Below are 20,053 nucleotides of genomic sequence, written 5' to 3' on the forward strand. Positions count from 1 at the left end.
TGTCTATTTGCATTAAACAAATTGGAAGCAATGTGTAAGAAGCCACAATTCATATTTAGCATTTGTATCGGGTTTTTTGAAAAGGTTTTTCACAAAACTGTAAGAGCTTGGTAGATCTTTAGCATTGCACTTATTCTTTAAGTCTAAGTGTGTGTGTGCACATGCTTGCTTGCTTGCTGACCTTATGACTAGCACTGAAGACTACTTAAATGAATGAAGTGGTAACTATTTTTAGCTGCTTTTATGCTGTTTGTAAATTGCCTTGAGACACATCATGGAAGAGGTTATCCATAAATCAATTAATTAATACACAAGTACACACATATATTAATCCCACACTCAAAGTATCCATTTCTTTGACATCCAGAAAAGTGAAACAAGAACTCTGAAATATATTACCAAATTCTCTCCCCCCCCCCACCACCAAATTGTTGAGAAATAAGGTTCCATTATGTCTTATTTTCATATGGTCTGACTGTTGTACATTATATACAGTGCAGTCCTGCACATGTCTACTCAGAAATAAGCCCTATTAAGTTAAATGGAACATATTCTCAGGTACACATGTGAAGGACTGTAGCATAACAGTTTAAAAAGTTTGTCCAAGCTTCCATACACACCATACGTTTAAAGCACATCACCCCCCAAAAAAACACCCTAGTAACTGTATTCCTAATAGACCTCCCCAGCACCCTTAACAAACTACAGTTCCTAGGATTTTATAATGGGGGGGGGGGCTGTTTAAATGCATGCTGTGTATACAGACTTGGGAGGGGAAAGTAAGCATAACTCCCAAATTTCGTATTCAACTCAGTGAATGTCTTCTTCTGCTCTAAATATGTATTTCAAAGACAGATACCTGAAGATGAAGATGAGTGAGGGGAACTTAGCGTCTTGCAGGAGAAATGCAAAGGCTGAAAGACGAAACAAGCATTTTAGAAACAAAATTTACTGCCTAGGTAAGGCAGTAAAAGGAACCAAGACATGGTTATAGAGGAGCTTTCTGAGAGCTCTCTTTCCCCGAAATAAAAAAAGAAGACCACATCATTATGAAATACAATATCATTTTTGGAAAGTAAGAGGCAGCAATATGGCCGCCCACACTCTGTAAGTCAAATATTTGCTGTTACTTTCCACACACATTTTAAAAAGGTACTCTCTCTTTCCAGTCTGAATTTGGAAGTTCTGTCTCCCATAAGACCCACGTCTTTTCCAGCTATGCTTTAGAAAAGCTGTGTGGTCTCTCTGAGGTTCCATTCAGTGGTGAGGAAAGAAAATAAGAAGCTTTGAAAACTCTCCAGCCACCAGACTGTGGGGTGGACCTTCCTGGTCATTGGGAGACATGTAGAGTCAAGGAATGATGTCTCGTGGTGGAATGGGATCCTCAGCTGTTCTGAGGACCCTCTCCTTCCCTGGAACATCTTTCTCTGAGTCAAGATGGATCCTTCTCCCTCCAGTCAAGGCCTTGCACTATAGCTATATCTGCATCCAATGAAAAGAAGAGACAGCACACAACCCTAAGACCCTGGTGTGGGTGGGTCTCGTGGAACATGTCGTAGAACTTCACGTTCTTAGAACATGAAGTTCTATGATAAGAGATGATCCTGTAACATTTCCTCATTCCCTTTCAGCAGCTGAGGCTTGGTATTGTAGCTCTGAAGAGGTCTCGACAGAGGGGCTGTCATCTATGCATGCAAACCTAAGACTGCATGCATAACCTAAGACAGAATTGCAGGCAAGAGCCTCCATGCATTCACCTGTAGTTATTGCTGGGCTGGGGCCTCAAGTGGAAAACTAAGTTTTAAGAAAGCCTAAGTTCGTAAAGTCTGAGAAACATCAATTACTCCTTTCTTCCTGCCATCATGCAGAAACAGGTACTTGCCTCAGTTTCCATTTCTTCCTTCGTATCATTCTTGGGTGTCAGAACATGAGCTGCAGTACCTAGAAGACGAAGAAATATAAGTTTTGTTTTATTTCCTTGCCCCCCCCCCCCCCCGCAATCTATGGCTGTTGATGCATATGGCTGCTTTATTTTTGTGAATTTATGCATTCATTTGCTAATGTCAGAGGCATTTTTAACACTAGTAAATCACAGGATGCAAACAGAGAGGGTAAACATGTGCATATAGCTAAATAACAGCCTGCGTATTTTTCACTGTATTTCTAGTAGAGATGAATACGACCCTAAGATTTCAATCATTTCCTTGGAGTAAGCTCCATTGAACTTAATGAGGCTAACGTATGACTGGACATGCATAGGATTCCACTGCAAACTATTATCTGAAGAAGGAAAAAGGACAGTTGTGCTGTAAAAATTGGACCTAGAAAGAATAATTTGTCTAACCCAGAGATAGGGAACCAGCTGCCCAGTCATCATCTTTGGCTTGGACTGATGGGAACTGGTGGAGTCCAGCAAAATCTGCAGAACCGTAAGTTCCTCATTCCTAGTCTAAAGAAAAACGTTATAATTCTGTCAGGTAACTCTGATTTTGAACTTTTAATAGCAAAATTGCTTAGATGATTTGGTCTACATGGTGCTATTTATTTGAGTATATCCACACTTCAAATCCAGTGGTAATTCAAACTCCTGATGGGGAAAGCAGCTATCAGCAATCTGCCCCCATGGTCACAGGGAACATGTCCCTGCTCAGACATCCATCTTGGAGAATTTTTTTTTTTGGGGGGGGAGTGGTAAGATTTAGGTTAAGGAATGACAAAGGAGGAAAGGGTAAAATACCTTATTCCCAAAGCATCACTTCCTCAGGCTTCAAAGTAGCTACAGCATACATCAAATTAGTTCCAAGAAAGAAGGGAAGTGGGAGATCCTAATCATAGATCTCTTCCCCTGCACCTCCAATGTCTGATACGGCCCTTGTCCACAGATCCTAAATTGCCATTCATCTTCTTGGTTCCAGAGGCTTTGCTTTTTGTTCTGTCTTTTTCAATTGATTATTGGAGGTCCTAATACAAGTGGTTCCTCCAGACAACCTGCTTATTGAGCATTCATCCTGATTTGTTTACACGGAGGTTATATGTCCCCCTGTCAATCAGTCACTGTTCTACACCTTGTTGTGCAGATAGTTCCCCACCACTTTCCTAACTGCAAACCCACCAAAATTTAAAAACAATTGTGTTCTACCAGAGCACTGTCATCTACCTTATTTGCAGAAACATAGCCCCTCGCCCCAGACATCCTTTTTATTGTGCATGATGATTTGTGCTCATGATGGTATGGGGGGGTGATACTCAGTCCTACTTTCAGTATTGTCTGAACCTGCAAAGGTTTCAGAGCAGACATACAGTTTCATTTCCAATCAATGCATGTCTCTTAACTCCCTGCTGAAATTCTGTAACTTTTCACACTGCAAACATTCCAAATTTTGTTTGCTTTTTTGTTCCACCCTTGTTGTACTATAGCACCACAGTGTCCTTCTAGACAGCAGAAATGTGTAACACTGAAGAAGCATTGCAGAATTAGTGTAGTCGTAGTACTTATGCACCCTTCATCCAAGGTCCCAGTGTGCGTTGCAACAATTAAGCCACCCTGTTAAAAATGGTTTAAAACAATTTGTAATCACAGAAATAAGCTGGGTCCTAAAAATATGCATATCAAGTGTCAGATTCAGGGTAAAGAGACAAAGCAAAATGATGAGTGGTCAGTCTAGTATCAATTCACTGCTAATGCACTATTATCACATCAAATCCTCCTTGTGATCAACTCCTGCTCATAAACCTTTGTCCCCACTGTAGAAGGATGTGTGGATCCAGAATTGGCCTCCACAGTCATTTACAGACACACCACTAAGACTGTGTACATGGAAAACAATCTTACCCAGTCACAAGTGATTGCCGAGAGAGAGAGAGAGAGAGAGAGAGAGAGAGAGAGAGAAATCTTATAGAATGCACCTGCCCACTGAAAACCCTACCTCAGTCTGGAGGACCCCCTAAACGTGATATGCGAGTGAATCCCTCCTGCAAAATAGCAAGTCTGGAGGTGACCAAGGCATCATATCTAGAACATTTACAGGTGATAAGGGCCTTACCTAAGACAAAAACCAACAGGAGGGAGAATGCCAGCTTCTTCATGCTTCGTTCCTTCCTTTATGAATGAACGCTCCTGGAAAGGTGTGAGTTTTGATTTACAGCAACCTATGCGTGGTCATGAAACGGTCTCGTCTTCTGACTGCTTTTTATACCTTGGTGAGCAGATAACTCAGCTGTCATAAATTTTATTGCCCTTTTCGCCATTGAGAAAGAAGACTATGGGAGCAAAATGATAAAATATTAACATTTCAATGCCACTGCTTAATGTACTTTACACATTGTTACATCCTAGAAGGAGGAGGAGGAGGAGAAAAGAAGAAGAAGAAGAAGAAGAAGAAGAAGAAGAAGAAGAAGAAGAAGAAGAAAAAGAAGAAGAAGAAGAAGAAGAAGAAGAAGAAGAAGAAGAGAGAGAGAGAGAGAGAGAGAGAGAGAGAGAGAGAGAGAGACTGAGACTAATTTGCCCTTCAAATGCAGGCAGGAACTGCTTTGCAAATTCCATTTTTCTGTGTGTCAGTATCCCATAATATGCCCATCCAATAAATCCACACATGCTGCATTCATTACACTCCTCTGCTCACCTGTATTTGAAAACTTCTTCGTAATGGTACCAAGCTGTTTGATGCCAAGCTGCATTTGCATATCTCATTAGATGTTAAAAGAAAGATAAACCCTATACAGGATTTGTAAATCCCCAGGCACAGATATAAAAGTGAACTCTTGAAAAGTCTGCCTTGCTTATCTTAATGAGGTAAAGGAAGTGAGCTCTTGCCAGGAAGTCTCCTTTGCATGGCAGTCCTGCAGGGTTTAACAGCACTTAAGCAGAAGGGAGGGCCTGTTTTATCAGCAGCAACAGCGCTGTGCTTGCCAAAGGAGACCAGTAATAGTTCTGCCATGCGAATTATTTATTTACTCGATTTTATTCATCGTTTTTATTTATCCCACCTTTCCACCAAGGAGCTCAGGATATTGCTAATGGCTTTCCCACTCCCCAGTGTGTCTTTCACAACAACCCTTCAAGGTAGGTGAGGCTGAGAGACAACAACTGGCCCTGATCACCCAGTGAGCTTCATGGCCTTCTCAGTAGTGGCTCCCGCCCTGTGGAACACCCTCACATCAGATGTCAAGGAAATTAACAACTATCTGACTTTTAGAAGACATCTGAAGGCAACCCTCTATTGGGAAATTTTTAATGTCTAATGTTTTACCATTGTTTAATGTGTTGTAAGTCACCCAGAGTGGCTGGGAAACCCTACCAGATGGGTGGGGTATAAATTTAATTTTTTTCATTATTATTATTATTATTATTATTATTATTATTATTATTATTGCTGAGCAGGGATTGGAACCCAAATCTCCCAAGTCCTAGTCCGACACTCTAATAAAGGTAAAAGGTAAAGGACTCCTGGACGGTTAAGTCCAGTCAAAGGCGACTATGGGGATGTGGCGCTCATCTCGCTTTCAAGCCAAGTGAGCTGGCATTTGTCCACAGACAGCTTTCTGGGTCATGTGGCCAGCATGACTAAACTGCTTCTGGCGCAACGGGACAGAAACCAGAGTGCACAGAAACGCCATTTACCTTCCCATCGCAGCAGTGCCTATTTATCTACTGGAACTGGTGTGCTTTTGACCTGCTAGGTTGGCAGGAGCTGGGACAGAGCAACAGGAGCTCACGCCGTCACAGGGATTCGAACTGCCAGCCTAAGAGGCTCTGTGGTTTAGACTACAGTTCCACCCGCACCCCTATTCTAATTAATACCGCATACTGGCTCAGATGCAACAATGCCTGCCGTGTCTTAATATAACCCAGAATCATACAGTGGTAGGGTGAACACTTATATGTATTCAATATACCAAAAGTATGACATTAAGAATAAATGTTAACAATAAAAATGTGCTAGCAAGCCAATTGCAAAAAAAAGGTTACAGGAATGCTTCACAACTGCAAAATTATTTCTACGTTGATCAGGTTGTTTCAAGAGTTCTTAACCACAAGCATAACCTAAGTAGGCGCCACTGCTAAGTTAACCACTAGGTTAAGGTTTTAAAACATTAACTCAATGCAGAGAAGCCAGAGGACTTGGTGGCACAGCTGCATTGCCATAAAAGTTCGTCTTAATATTCCCTGAGATCATCTACAAATAAGGGACTAGCTCAGGGCATTTGACACCTGCGGAAAAGTGCAGTAGGGGGTGTGCGGGCCCCCATCCCATTCAATGCGCAGAAGCCAAAACACAACAGGCAGTCGAATCTTACTTCAGCACTGACAACCAGACAACATCCCTGCACAGGGCAGGACACACAAATCTTTCCATCCTCCACTACCTCACCAGAGCTTGCTCAGTGCCTGCTTGCTGCACACTCAAACAAATGCTCCATGCAGCAGCAGCAGCACCAGAGTGCATCATAAGAGCAAAGCATTGCAGATGCACTAGGGATGGGTGACTTTATCAGCTTCACTTTCCCTCAGTTTTTCATTTTCCCAGTCTTAAGTTCTGCATACTTCTACATCCATTTGCAATTTTTTAAAGAAAAGTCCAGACACTGGAGAGAGGGGCCCCCCACTCATTTTTCCTCTGGCACAGGGCCACGTCCTTTGTTACCTTGATGGCCCATGCTTAGGGGGCCATTACCAAAAAGCTGGCCCGGCTATTCTAGCAATTGAATCCTCCATTCGGTTTTAGCCCTTGCTGGATTCAGGAATTAGAAGGGACTCAGGCATACAGCCTAACCCCATCCCCAACTCACAATGCTACATATTTTTGCAAAGCAATTTCCTCTAGAATATGCATTTTTGCATGTCATTTTCACTAATATATATTCATTTCTAGGCATACTTTACCCCAGTCAATGCATTATCTGGCTGGAAAACAGCACTGAAAATTCAGAGAACTGCGAATTTTGAAGAACAACTGTTTTGTTTCTTGTATTGTTCCAGTAAGCACAAATTAGGTAAGCTTACCTGTAATGGTTCTAGGGGTTGCTTGTGCATAAACCGGCGCCACACCTGGCTGGGTTGCCTGAGTGAACCTTTTCCGTCCGGACAGCCACTCGCCCGTGGCTGTCTCAATCGCTGGCAGAATCCGTCATTGGGTGTTTCTTGAACTTCTTCCAGCAAAGAAGCTCTTTGACGCCTAGTCTCCGCCTACTCTCTCTGCGCGGAAGCCTTCTGCGCAAGGAGGGTGTGGGCAGCGGAGGACCCGTGCTCACCCCACTGGTCCCCGGTGAGGAGCCATGGGACCGCCTTGCCGATTCCCCCATCTGCCCCCCTTCTCCACTGGTGTTACGCTGATTTCCTTCCCCAAAAGATGGGCTGCTTCTCCCCATCCCGGGACGCTCTCCAGAATCCCTCTGGAGCCCCCTCTCTCCCTCTGGCCCCGATGGCAGTTCCTTGACATTACCTTTAAAAGTGAACTTGGTTTAATTTCTCCCCCATCCCTAATGTACACCCAGAATTCCTTCTGAGATGCATGTCCACTTACTTTCCCAACAGTGCTGTCTGCAATGTAGCAGACAGTGTTCTTCGTCCTTGGGTGCCCAGATGTTATTGGACTACAACTCCCATAATCCCTCACATGAAGATGAAGATGAAGATGAAGATGAAGATGAAGATGAAGATGAAGATGAAGATGATACCCCTCCTTTTGCCCTGATGGGACTCAAGGTAGCTTCCAGCTCAGCCAGTGGCATGGATGATGGGAGTTGTAGTCTATCAACATCTGAAGACCCAGCATTAAAGAATACTGTACTAGAAGACAATAACTGGGCAACACAGGCAGCTGGCCTGCCCAGGCTAGCAACAAGCAAGCATCACTGCTGCTAGGAGGATGGGAACAACTGATGGGGGACATGTCTCCCCCACCCAAGCTTCCACACTCTGCCTAATGGTGGGGCCAGCCTTGTGGCTGGAAGGCGGAGGAAGTGGAGGTGGTACTTACATTTCAGCATTTCCATCCAATGGGTCATTCGCCGTCTTCTGAACTCTTCTCCCAAGGATGCAATGAAATGCACTGCCTCAGCTGTGTAGCATAGGAAGCTGGAGCCATGTCATTTACCCAGCTTCTTCGTCTTCTTGCACCATTGCTTTTTGGGTCATCATGGGAAGATTCAAGTCTGTTTTGCCTTGATGGACATTGGGAGGGCCAACATGCTCAACAGAAGTGGAGATTATACAGAACATCTCAGGGGAAAGCTGGAGGGTCATCCCGCCGCCCTGACCCACCCACCTCCCTCTGCCCCCTGCTGTGGTAATACGGTCTATCCATGCAGTGTGCTGCTTTGGAGCTAGTAAAAGCTTTCAGTGCAAGCTGGGGAGTAAATGGATTTAAAATGAAGTGCCTTAGGACAATTCACAACACAGATTTGTTTTCTATAGGCACATCATACAATCTTGGGTCTTAAGTGCTCCAGTGAGGGAAAAGGAAAAATAGAAAGACATACAGCCAACAGAAAGCAACAATCAGACTGCTGTTTATGTGCATACTGAAACCAAAGCGAGTATCCCTGGGCAACTTAAAGATTGGTGGGGTCTCACTAGCACCATATTTTGTGGCCTGCCTAGTTGCCTTATATAAGCAAAGTAAAAATGCAATTTTAAGCTTAAAGCTTAAAGAATGGGGAGAAAGGGGAGAAGAAGCACTCTGTCCAATGGTAGGGCTGGCCATGCCAGTCTTCCCTGAATCTAGCTCTAGATCTGCCTTAGAATCATAGAATCATAGAGTTGCCTTACCTACTCCCCTCCTTACTTTCAGCTTCTATATTTCTGATCCTTTAAAAAGGCCTGCTCCTCAACCCCACTGGGCAGCTAGGCTCCAGATCTTCCTGAAGGAACACCAAAGTGTTGCCTGATGTTCTCTCTGTGCATGTTAAAGGAGACCTTCTCCCATCGGCAGGCCTTTGCTTCCTTTACAGGCGATGCCTGAGACAGCCCACAGACTATGCCACCAGCTGGAAACATTTCCTTCCCAGTCAATCTGTTAGAACAGCAGGTTCCCCACAGCACCCACCTGAGATCCGTATCGTTCCCAGTATGCAGGTGGCGAGGGCAAATTAAGCCAAGAGGAAATGACAAGGGCTTTAGCAACATGATGGATATGGCCCAATAACTGTTCTGTCATTTCCTTTCCCATAACTACTACAAGAAAAAAAGAAGACAGCACAATTTAGGTGGCAAGAAAAAGAAGGGCAGAGCAGTATTTCAAAGCAAAAGGTCTGCTGTAAAATTAGAATTCCAGGGACCAAATATCAAGGCAGTGTAAACACACTCAGGGGCTTAAATATAATAAACCCAGATGGGATTCTATAACCCAGTGAACGTTAGAAGCTTTTGATCCCTTAATTCAATCTTGTGGCATAAAATATATATATGAGTTTCCTTTCCCTTAACAACAGTACAGCAGCATGGCAGGTACAAGAAGGGATTAAACAGCCCCAAGGCCTTACACCACAACCCCTTTTGAAAATTGCAAATGCGAAAGAAGAAAGTGAGAGGGGTGAGAGGAAAAACAACAACGAGCTCCCATTAAAAATAAGAAAAATCCATAAATCCTAATTTAAACACATATAAGACATCCAAAAAGGGACGTGGGTGGCACTGTGGGTTAAACCACAGAGCCTAGGACTTGCCGATCAGAAGGTTGGCAGTTCGAATCCCTGTGACAGGGTGAGCTACCGTTGCTCAGTCCTTGCTCATGCCAACCTAGCAGTGCGAAAGCACGTCAAAATGCAAGTAGATAAATAGGTACTGCTCCGGCGGGAAGGTAAACGGCATTTCCGTGTGCTGCTCTGGTTCGCCAGAAGCAGCTTAGTCATCTGGCCATATGACCCGGAAGCTGTACACTGGCTCCCTCGGCCAATAAAGTGAGATGAGCGCCGCAACCCCAGAGTCGGTCACGACTGGACCTAATGGTCAGGGGTCCCTTTATCTTTACCTTTAAGACATCCAAATAGCTATTCAAACAAGATAGTTGATTATAAGATGTAGAAAGGACAGGGAAATCTTGAGACGCCTGAGTGGTTATATTCTTCCAGCCTTGACGGCTCACAGGAGCAATAGGAACCTAGGAAGCTGCCTTAAACTGACTCAGACTCTTGGGTCCATCTTGATAGCTCAGCTGGTTAGGGTGTGGTGCTGATAACACCAAGGTTGCAGGTTCAATCCCTGTATGGGACAGCTACATATTCCTGCATTCCAGGGGGTTGGACTAGATGATCCTCAGGGTCCCTTCCAACTCTAGAATTCTATGAATCCAAGAGTGCAATATTTTTTCTACCCTGACTGGCAGCTGTTCTCCAGGGTTTTACAGACAGTGTTCTCTCTCAGCCCTCTGAGCTTATGGCCCTTCCCCACTTTTGCTATACATCTCTTAGTCCCCACCATGCAGGAATACTGTTTGTGGTTCATTCCACATCACAACCTCTCCCCATTTCCATCTTTCCACCTCTGCAGTGGTTTTTGTTTAACTTAAAAGGGGTGGGTGGGAATGGCTAACGTGATGAAGCAACTCCTCCCAATGCAGAAAAGTTGCACCATTTGGGACTTCTTGTTTTAGAGGAAATGTAAGAAGTGACATGATAGAAGTTTATAGAATTATTCATGGCATGGAAAGAGAAAAGTATTTTTCTCCCTCGTTCTTATAACATTAGAACTCCAATGAAGCTGAATTGCGCCAGGCAAAAACATTCCTTTTCTCTTTGGCCTTTGGCTAATTAAACAACCCATGGCCTTTTAAACTGCGTTGGTATTGCTTTTGTTTGTTATTATGGTATGTATTTTTGTGCTTTTATATTGTAAACGGCTCTGTGATCCTCAGATGAAGGACAGTATAAATTTTTTAACAACAACAACAACAGTTCAGGACACATAAAAGAAAGCAGATCTGGAAGGTTCTGCGTGCTTTGCTAAGCTTAGGTTGTCATGGTAGATAGGTCAAGTCGAGGCCCTGTTTGTGTCTCCATGGCTCAAGTTATTTATTTTGGATTTATTTTTTACACCACCTCACTCTTGGCTTAAGCGGAGCTCTCGTGGAAACGAAAAACAACTGGAAAATAAAAACATAGACAGGCCCTTGTCCTGGCTGGCAGTACAAGAGGAGCCTTGCTGGATCACGCCAAAGGCCGATTTAGTCCAGTAACGTTTTCTCCCCCGTAGATCTGTGGCAGCTAAATGTAAAAATGGTAGCTCCGTCCTTAATATCTTCACTCTAGAAACTAATTTCTATCGGGCTTATTTTTATTTTAACTGCGAAGGAAAATATCCTCCAGTAACCCAACAGAAGTGAAATCATAAGAACTTTACTGCCATCTGCTGGACACAATGACAGAATTCTATGCACCTCCAACAAGTTTTATTATTACAGTAGTACCTCTGGTTAAGAACTTAATTCGTTCCAGAGGTCCGTTCTTAACCTGAAGTACCACTTTAGCTAATGGGGCCTCCCGCTGCCACCGTGCCACCGCCGCATCATTTCTGTTCTCATCCTGAAGCAAAGTTCTTAACCCAAGGTACTATTTCTGGGTTAGCGGAGTGTGTAACCTGAAGCATATGTAACCTGAAGCGTCTGTATCCCGAGGTACCACTGTATTATATATTATTCACCTCAGGGCCTATGCGCACCAAGTTGAATCTCACACATTGCATCTATCTGATTGCAAACACCTATGTTTTCTGGAGTGGAGAGCTGGGTGGAGTGGGAGGCAGAACAATGGTAAAGATTTTCCAAGCTTGCAGAGTAAAAGAATGTCCCTGTTTTCACCAGATAAATGTTGCAGGGTTTGGTAAAGGTAAAGGGACCCCTGACCATTAGGTCCAGTCGCAGATGACTCTGGGGCTGCGGTGCTCATCTCGCTTTACTGGCCGAGGGAGCTGGCGTACAGCTTCCAGGTCATGTGGCCAGCATGACTAAGCCACTTCTGGCAAACCAGAGCAGCGTATAAAAACGCTGTTTGCCTTCCCGCCGGAAGTAAACGTCTACTTGCACTTTGACGTGCTTCCGAACTGCTAGGTTGGCAGGAGCAGGGACCGAGCAACAGGAGCTCACCCCGTCGCGGGGATTCGAATCGACTCCTGAGCCATCTAAAGGCAGCCCTGTATAGGGAGGTTTTTTATGTGTTTTAATATATGTTGGATGCTGCCCAGAGTGGCTGGGGCAACCCAGTAAGATGTGTGGGGTATAAATAGTAAAATGTTCACTACGGAATGGGACATCCCTATTTTCATCAGAGAAATGTTGGAGGGTGTGAGGGAAGCAGCAACACGCAATCAGAATGAATGCTCAATAAAGACCAGCCATAGATTTGCGAACACATGCACTTTGTGCAAGTAAATCAGGATGAACATTGAATTAATTTGAAAGTACAATGAGGCATGGCCAACCTGGAAGACTCTGCAGCTATTTGGTGGCCATTTATTACTTATATGTCTCATGATCCAAAAAAACCACACATATGTACCGAAGCCCCTGGATGTTTGGAATCACATGTAACTTATCTCCCTACTTATTTATGATTTCCCCTTCCTATTGAGTTCTATCTTTGTGTTTCAGTCTTGCTTATAGACAGATTTAATACACCAGCTGTATGCTACTATATCATCGATGAATAATCCCATTCTTGCCCAGTTTTCCTTGGATCCTTTGTATCATGACCCGTGTTACTCATGGTTCTGTACCCTTATTACTTTTTATATTTGCATTCGTTATTAATAGAAGAAGAAAAGAAAAGAAGGGTGAATACTGAATAAACTGCTTGTGTGGAGGAGCCCTTAATATACTTCCGCCTCTGCAACTGCGTAGAAATCATTGTGACCCAGCTCCTAGCAAGTGACTCTGATCCCGAGAACACTTGGATGGGTTGATTCTCAACCAATTTCCTCCATCAGTTTAACTGTAAATTGCCTCGCGACGCCTCATAGGAAGCAATTCATAAACGAAATAAATTATTCTTATTTCAATGGGACTTAATCATAGTAATCTAAACCAACCTGTTTTTGAGGGAGGCAGGGATGTGTGTTGCGCTCCTTGAGGTATCACTTAAGCAAAAGCAACCATAGATGAAATCCTGGGCAGTATTATTTTGGCATAAACGTGTAGATAGGAATATACTTATGTGGGAGCAATCTTGTGCAGGGTTGCTTAGGAAATCAGCTACTGTTTTCTCTCTGACAAGAAGGAGCAAAATTACGTGACCTCAAAGATGCAGCTCACTTGTGTGCAAGATATAATAATAATCATCATCATCATCTTATGGTGGTGATTGTGATGATGGTGGTGGTGATTGTGATGATGTATTATTATTGTTATTCATTGTGCTGACAGCCCTTTCTGGTTAGATGCATTTTCTGTGATTGGCCAATTCTCTGTGACATTTCTGATTTTATATTTTTCTTTAGTGCAATTTTATATTTGCTGTACACAGCTTAGATATTTAATCCACTTTATGTGTTCTACTGGGGTGACAGAGCTCTTTAATTGCACAAACCCAAATTTCTGGTATGCACCTGAATTCCTCTCACAAAATAGTGGAACTACCGCTAATTGGTTGTTTTCTTGAAAAGGCCTGCAGAGTTTCTAACAATTTTTGCATCTTTGAAAGACAGCTTGTTTCCACTAGAGGTCACCAGATAATTGCTGCATTGCTGTGTTTGATTTCCAAATCACGCTCCCTGCTGAAGTCAAATAGCAACTCTCAAAACAGAAAGAATAAGCGTTCCTAACAAGCTTTAACACAGCCAGGGTTTGGTTTGGTTTTTTAGGTGGGGGCTCATTTATCAATCATGGTCACTTTTTTTTTAGATCCCCCCTGACTGCATGATGCTTGTGTGGAAATAATCAGTATTGGGCTAGGACAGTGGACAGCAGCAGCCCCAAATCCAGATCTTTAAGGTACCCCCCAATTTAGGCTTCGTCTTCCAGCTCACCACTAAGCTTAGGAACCTGAAGTTGATGGTCTAAGCTGAAACCTGGAGTCCAAGTAACCAACAGCATGCACTGCTCTCTTGCCCAGGCAAAGGCCGATGGCTCCTCAAATTTACACCAACCCAAGTCTGCCTGGCAATCACAGTGGCTGCCCAGCCCTTTTTCTCCCCTTTGCCCAAAGAGGGGTCCACACCAGCACTGGGGAAATCTCTGACCCATGGGCCTAACCCATGGGTGGCCAGGCCTCTGTATTTGGCCCACAAGACCATTTCGGCCAAGCCAGGCCTACCTGCCCTACACCTGGGATCATATGTCTGACACCATGGCTGGTAAAGACATGAGTGGGCTGAAAGAGGAATTGCAGAAAACACCAATCATCTGATTGTGGGCATCTGCAAAGCCCCCTATCTGCTCAACGCTTTGCAAGCGCCAACCATCAGCTGAGTGCTGGGATTTGCAGAGTCCAAACTTTACAGGAAAATAGTAACTTATTATTTCTTCTATGAAATCATTTTCGTACCACTTTCCCCAAAATTCACACTCAGTTTTTAAAAAAGCAATCAACTTCATATTTTAAAAACGCCACTAATAGAGTACATTAACAAGCCACAAAGATCTGGATTTGTTTGTTTGTTTCTATACATACATATTTATGTACAAGTTGCCTTCTATTCAGCTAGACTTAACTTCCAGCCCTGCTATGCAGTATATATATAACATGAAGGTTGGTGTCTCTCATCCCTACAACTAGATATATTCAAGGTTAATGTAAGAGCTTGAGAAGAGCCCATCTAGTCCAGCATTCTTATCTGACAGAGAGCATTCCTCCTTCCTGTGATTCCCAGCCACTGCCATTCAGCGGTCTACTGCCTACTATGGTGGAGACAGTCTGATAGTCTGATCCTCCAGGAATTTGTCTAATCTTCCTTTATAAAGCCAACCAAGTTGTTGGCCATCCCCACACTGAATCCCATCATTTAGCTATGCACTGTCCTTCTAAGAAGGATCTCAGACAATCAAGGGAGGCAGACAACAAAGAAGACACATCCTGGTCCCGTTCCAGCTGAACCATCTCCTCCCCCCACGGGGCCAGCTCTGAATCTGTCAGAGGTGTTTTCCTGGGCCAACTCTGTGCGTATGAAGTTGGAGGCACTATTTTACCCTTCACTTTGTGGGCTGGTTCCAGAGAGAAGCATTGAGTGATTGTGCCTTGGTAAATGTGCCACAGGGCAACCATTGCGCTATACCTGCTGTCAACGGTCTTTCAGGAGTTAGGTTGGCCATTCCTTCGTCACAAAAGTGGCTCCACCTCATGAGTGATTCCTGACAAGGCAGACTGAATGTACCTCTGAGGATCTTTGCCTTCTGCCCGGTGCTTGCCTTTCTTGCTGAGCCGCCCAGAGATGATCTGCTCTGCAGGTATCTCTTGTTGAGCTGGACCTTTATTCCACCTTCCTGTCTGCTTGTGGTACACCCTGCGCTAAATTTATGTGGCCGGACCCATGGAAGGCTGGTTTGCAAGGGATTGTGCTTGCTGGTAGGATGGGAGGGGAGAAATAAATAATAGGTATCAAAGAGAAAGGGAAATAATAATAATAATCAGGGTTGATTCATTCCCCTCTGCCTAGTACATAAGCTTGTAGCCATGAGGAAAGCCCTGCCCCACCCCAACAAATGAGGGCAAATCTTGCCTTGTGTTTATATTGTTTCTATGGAGTTCAGTCTCTTTGGGGGTTTTTTCCCCTTGTGTCTCATCATTCAGAGAATTATGATTTTCAACCAGCGGCTTTGTGGTCTGAGGCTGCAACCTAGTCTGGTGAGCTATCATAGATCATATATATGCAGCAGCACACTTAGATAATCCTAGACTCTGGTTGTAATGTTCTTACAGGGAGGAAGTTCTTGGGATAGTAATGTGTGTTACTTCATTTACTTCGAAAAGAATAAATTGTGAGGACCTTCATGCTCATTCTGCTGAGTGGGGCCCTAGGCTTTGTCCTGAAGTCCTCCCCTGATGGGCTCAAGAAATGCAGTATGCCCTTTCTCTCTGCCCTGGAAACACCCTCGGTGATATCTCCCCCCCCCCCCGGTCTTGTTCTAGTCATAACTGGTGTGGGACATTAAAATCAGTGTTGGCTTGGCATTTGATCTCATCTTAGTGTAACATTCACATTTCTGTAGTGATGGGAGTTGGGCTGGAATCGCTCACATGGCTGGATAATTGTTGAGAGCCTGTTGCTAATCTGACATGACTCACAATGACAGCTTGACACTGTGCTGTCAGGTCACGGATGGTCAACCAGATGTAACATCATGCATGGCACACAGGAGCATACATATATACACACAAACACACCACACACTTTTTCCTGCTTGAACTACATTGCCGAAAATGATTAATTTTCCACAAGGTAGCAATGGATCGTTGACTGTGGAGGTCTGCATTCAAACTTCGATCTGCAGTCAGGAATGAGGATGGCGGCACATCCGCTTCTCCCCTCGTTCGATCTATAAAAAGATGGGAAGGCCTTCGTCCCCTAGGGGTGTTAAGCTTGCAAGTTGCCTGACATTTGTGTGGGGCCTCATTCAGCAAAACATTTCAGCCAGGGCTCAGCATCCTAGCAAAGCCCTTTAGCCTGTGCATCTCAGCACGGGGCATTGGCCCTGCTGAAATCAACTGGACGTGAGCGTGTGTCTAAATTTAAATGTGCTTGGTATAAATTCACTTTGTCAAACAGCCTTGGGGAACATTGGGATACTCAGAAGTTTGGACCAATGGGAATCCTGTTTACATTCACATGGGCCTGCGGCTGTACATGCACAAGTGAGTGTGGTGCATGCAAAGTCCACAATCAGTTTAACTAACCACAAATTATCTATAGCAGATGTTCAGATAATGGAACAGTAATAGGAAAATGATTTATTTATTTTATTCTGAGAACGTGTTTACCACTAAATCAAGACTTTAATCACATGCATGAAATGGACAGTTATGGAGGTTGTTTTTGGAGTCCATTGATAAATGGTTTCCTCCATCCAGTAAAACTTCTCAAAGTCCATTGTGTGCTGGGGTACTTAGCACAGCCAATCACAGCAATCAAAGCAAAGTACTCTGAAAGTAAGGGCATTAATAGGTACCTAAAGGGCCATGTCACAAATTTGCAGAACATTTGCATATGCTCCTTGATCTGCTGTAAGCTACAAGTGGAATTGCAGTTGCCTTTCCTACACTATCAAGGATATCATAGTCCCTCATCCCCTCATCTATCATAGTCCCTCATCTTGGTTCCGCCATGTTCCATTCAGAACAGAAGGGGCTAAAGGACAAGCTAGCCTAACACTGCACCCCTGTGCAGTCTTTTAACTTGGGAGTAAGGCTCATTGAGTACAATGAGCATTATTTCTAAGTAATGATGCATTGGATCAGTCTGCCTAGGTCAGTATCTTGGGCTTGTGCATTGAAACTATGGTGTTCAGTGGGATCCTCCCAGTCCTCGCCCTGTCCTGGTGGTCTCCAAGGCTTTCCAGGCTCAAAAGCCAGAATGCTGAAACTTCCATCTTGTACCATTTCAGGCTGAAGATGGAAGCTTATAGGATCAAATTACATCCATAGAAAACAATCCCTGCACAAACAAACACAGTTGGTCTAGCTTAGCGTTCTTCTTGATATCAAGTTGGGGACAACTGTCAGGGGAAGTATATGATGGGGACAAACATTAAGGGAAACACGATTTGCAAAACAAAATGTGTACATTGGGGAAATTTGCAATAGTGATTATTGGGAGAGCTTTGCATTAATATGTGCAATAATGTGCACTAATTTTCACGAGGTTAAAAAAACACCTTTCCAAACTGACATGGAAAGATGAATTTAAGTCTGAGGAAATTAGACGCTGAGAGAACTGGAAATTGACAGATTCACACTTCCCTACCCTTTGGTAGTTGTGTCAGCACCCTGCATATAAACTCATTGGCTGGGAGATTGCACAGCCCTTGGGTTCTTTCCTGTGAAATAGGAAACTTGCAGCAGATCCTTAAAAGGAGCTTCTGGGAGGAAGAGTCTGGCAGTCCTTTCATCTCCTGTTTCCCTCAATCTTGGAGCATGTTACCAAAGCTGCCCAGTTTAGGAGAGTTAAAGTGAAGGGTGGTCTGAAGTAATCAGCCAAGCTGCAGTCTTCCAAATTCCAAATCAAGTTTTATTTCAATGAATAAGATGATGCAGAGAGAAATTAAACAAAGTACAAAGTAAAACAAAACACAGCTCACTTAAGTAGTTTAGAATACAGGAGAGCAGACTTCAGACTTGCAGGATTTATTTTGTCTTGTGTTTTTTATCAGTACCCTGAGATCCATCACCTGCAGCCTGATGCAAAATACATTAATTTAGGATTAAATCATTCTTATCCCAGGGATTCGTTTCAAGTATCATCACTGAACTGATCTCATGTTACTTCCACACACAAAAATCCATTGCTGATTACCCCAAGCTAACTTCATCTCAGCACTATAATTTAGGGTGAGTCATTGTATTGCTGCTGTTGTTAAACAATTGGGAGTCGTAAATTCTTGACAATTTGCACACAAAGATCTATCAAAAGATCCAGATCTGCCTCCTGGTCTAGAATTGTCACTGATAAGCCAGGGTGCATGGATCGCTGGGTATTCTGATAAGGACTGAGGCATGAAAAGTAAACATGGGGGGGGGTGGCAGCATGGATGAGGGCTTCCTGGAGCAGATTAGGTAAAGGTAAAGGTACCCCTGCCCGTACGGGCCAGTCGTGACCGACTCTGGGGTTGCGCGCCCATCTCGCTTAAGAGGCCGGGGGCCAGCGCTGTCCAGAGACACTTCCGGGTCACGTGGCCAGCGTGACGAAGCTGCTCTGGCGAGCCTGCACCAGCGCAGCACACGGAAACGCCGTTTACCTTCCCGCTATAAAGTGGTACCTATTTATCTACTTGCACTTAAGAGTGCTTTCAAACTGCTAGGTGGGCAGGAGCTGGGACCGAACGACAGGAGCTCACCCCGTCGCGGGGATTCGAACCGCCGACCATACGATCGGCAAGTCCTAGTCGCTGAGGTTTTACCCACAGCGCCACCCGCGTCCCAGAGCAGATTAGCAAACATTAAAAAAAGGAGAGATATAGTAGTCATGGGAGACTTCAACTACCCTGATATCTGTTGGAACTCTGCCAAGAATGTAAGGTCCAACAAATACCTCCATTTCCTCCTTGACAATTTCACTTCCCAGAAGGTAGAAGAAGCAAGAAGGGGGTCATCTCTCTTGGACCTGGTCCTCACCAACAGGGAGGAACTGATTGACAAACTGAAGTACAAGCAAGCAGGACCAGAGCACAACAGTCCTCTGCCCATCTGTGATTCCCAGCATGTGCCAGCCTACTGCCTCTGGTGCTGCTGGTAGAACATATTCTTCCAGGTGGTGAGCATGAAGCATGGAGCCTTTTGTACCTGTGGTGGCTCCTTGCTCATTTTGGAACACTGGAAATCAGGGTGCTCCGTGGATACAGAGAGGTGCTGCAGTTCACCTTCTGCAAGTCTGAAGGTGACAGAAATGGCGACAGATGTGGGAGGAACCAGCAGGCCATTGTAATACCATTTATAAGTAAAATGGTACCCACGTGAGTATCCAAATTGAATTGGGACCACAGCACTAGGTGATGAGAGAGGGGTGGTTTAACTTTCCTTACACACCATGTTTTCTAATTAAAATTCGTTTTCCCCACCCAAACTGTGTCTGGATCTCTCATATCACATCAAATCTTGCCCCTAAGCCATGAGTGAGAGAGAACTATGAGTAGGTCTAGTTGGAGGGATGGGTGTGAGTGTGCATGTGTGTGTGAGGTCAGCATTTCCATTCAATTTTACAAATCAACATTAGGTGTGCGATGTCTGTACCCTGCAGCTGTCTTTTGTGAAATGAAGCCCATCTGCACAATACATTTAAAGGAGTATTTTATCACTTTAAGCAGCCATGGATTCCCCCAAAAGAATCCTGGGAACTGTAGTTTGTTAAGAGTGCTGGGAGTTCTTAGGAGACCCCTGCTCCTCTCTCAGAGATGCAATTATCAGAATGGTTTAA

The 20,053-nt window shown here is 44.1% G+C and overlaps 1 protein-coding gene across 4 annotated transcripts in view; it reads right to left on the minus strand.

Annotated features, from left to right (window-relative positions):
- PLB1 (phospholipase B1) overlaps positions 1–13,238 on the minus strand; it is a 112,125-nt gene extending 98,887 nt beyond the window's left edge. The window contains exons 1-4 of one of the 4 annotated variants that reach the window (XM_079969159.1): positions 13,022–13,238; positions 4,044–4,260; positions 1,883–1,941; positions 860–914 (exon numbers count right to left, since the gene is read on the minus strand). In XM_079969159.1, the coding sequence (XP_079825285.1) occupies positions 860–914; positions 1,883–1,941; positions 4,044–4,086 (157 nt within the window). In that variant the 5' untranslated portion in view covers positions 4,087–4,260; positions 13,022–13,238. Of the gene's footprint in view, positions 1–859; positions 915–1,882; positions 1,942–4,043; positions 4,261–7,979; positions 8,195–13,021 lie in introns of those variants that run through there. The other 3 variants (XM_079969158.1, XM_079969160.1, XM_079969161.1) reach the window with 3 other exon arrangements.
- Between the last annotated feature and the right edge of the window lie 6,815 nt (positions 13,239–20,053).

Source organism: Podarcis cretensis, assembly GCF_951804945.1.
Source record: "Podarcis cretensis genome assembly, chromosome: 3".
NCBI classification, from domain to species: Eukaryota; Metazoa; Chordata; class Lepidosauria; order Squamata; family Lacertidae; genus Podarcis; species Podarcis cretensis.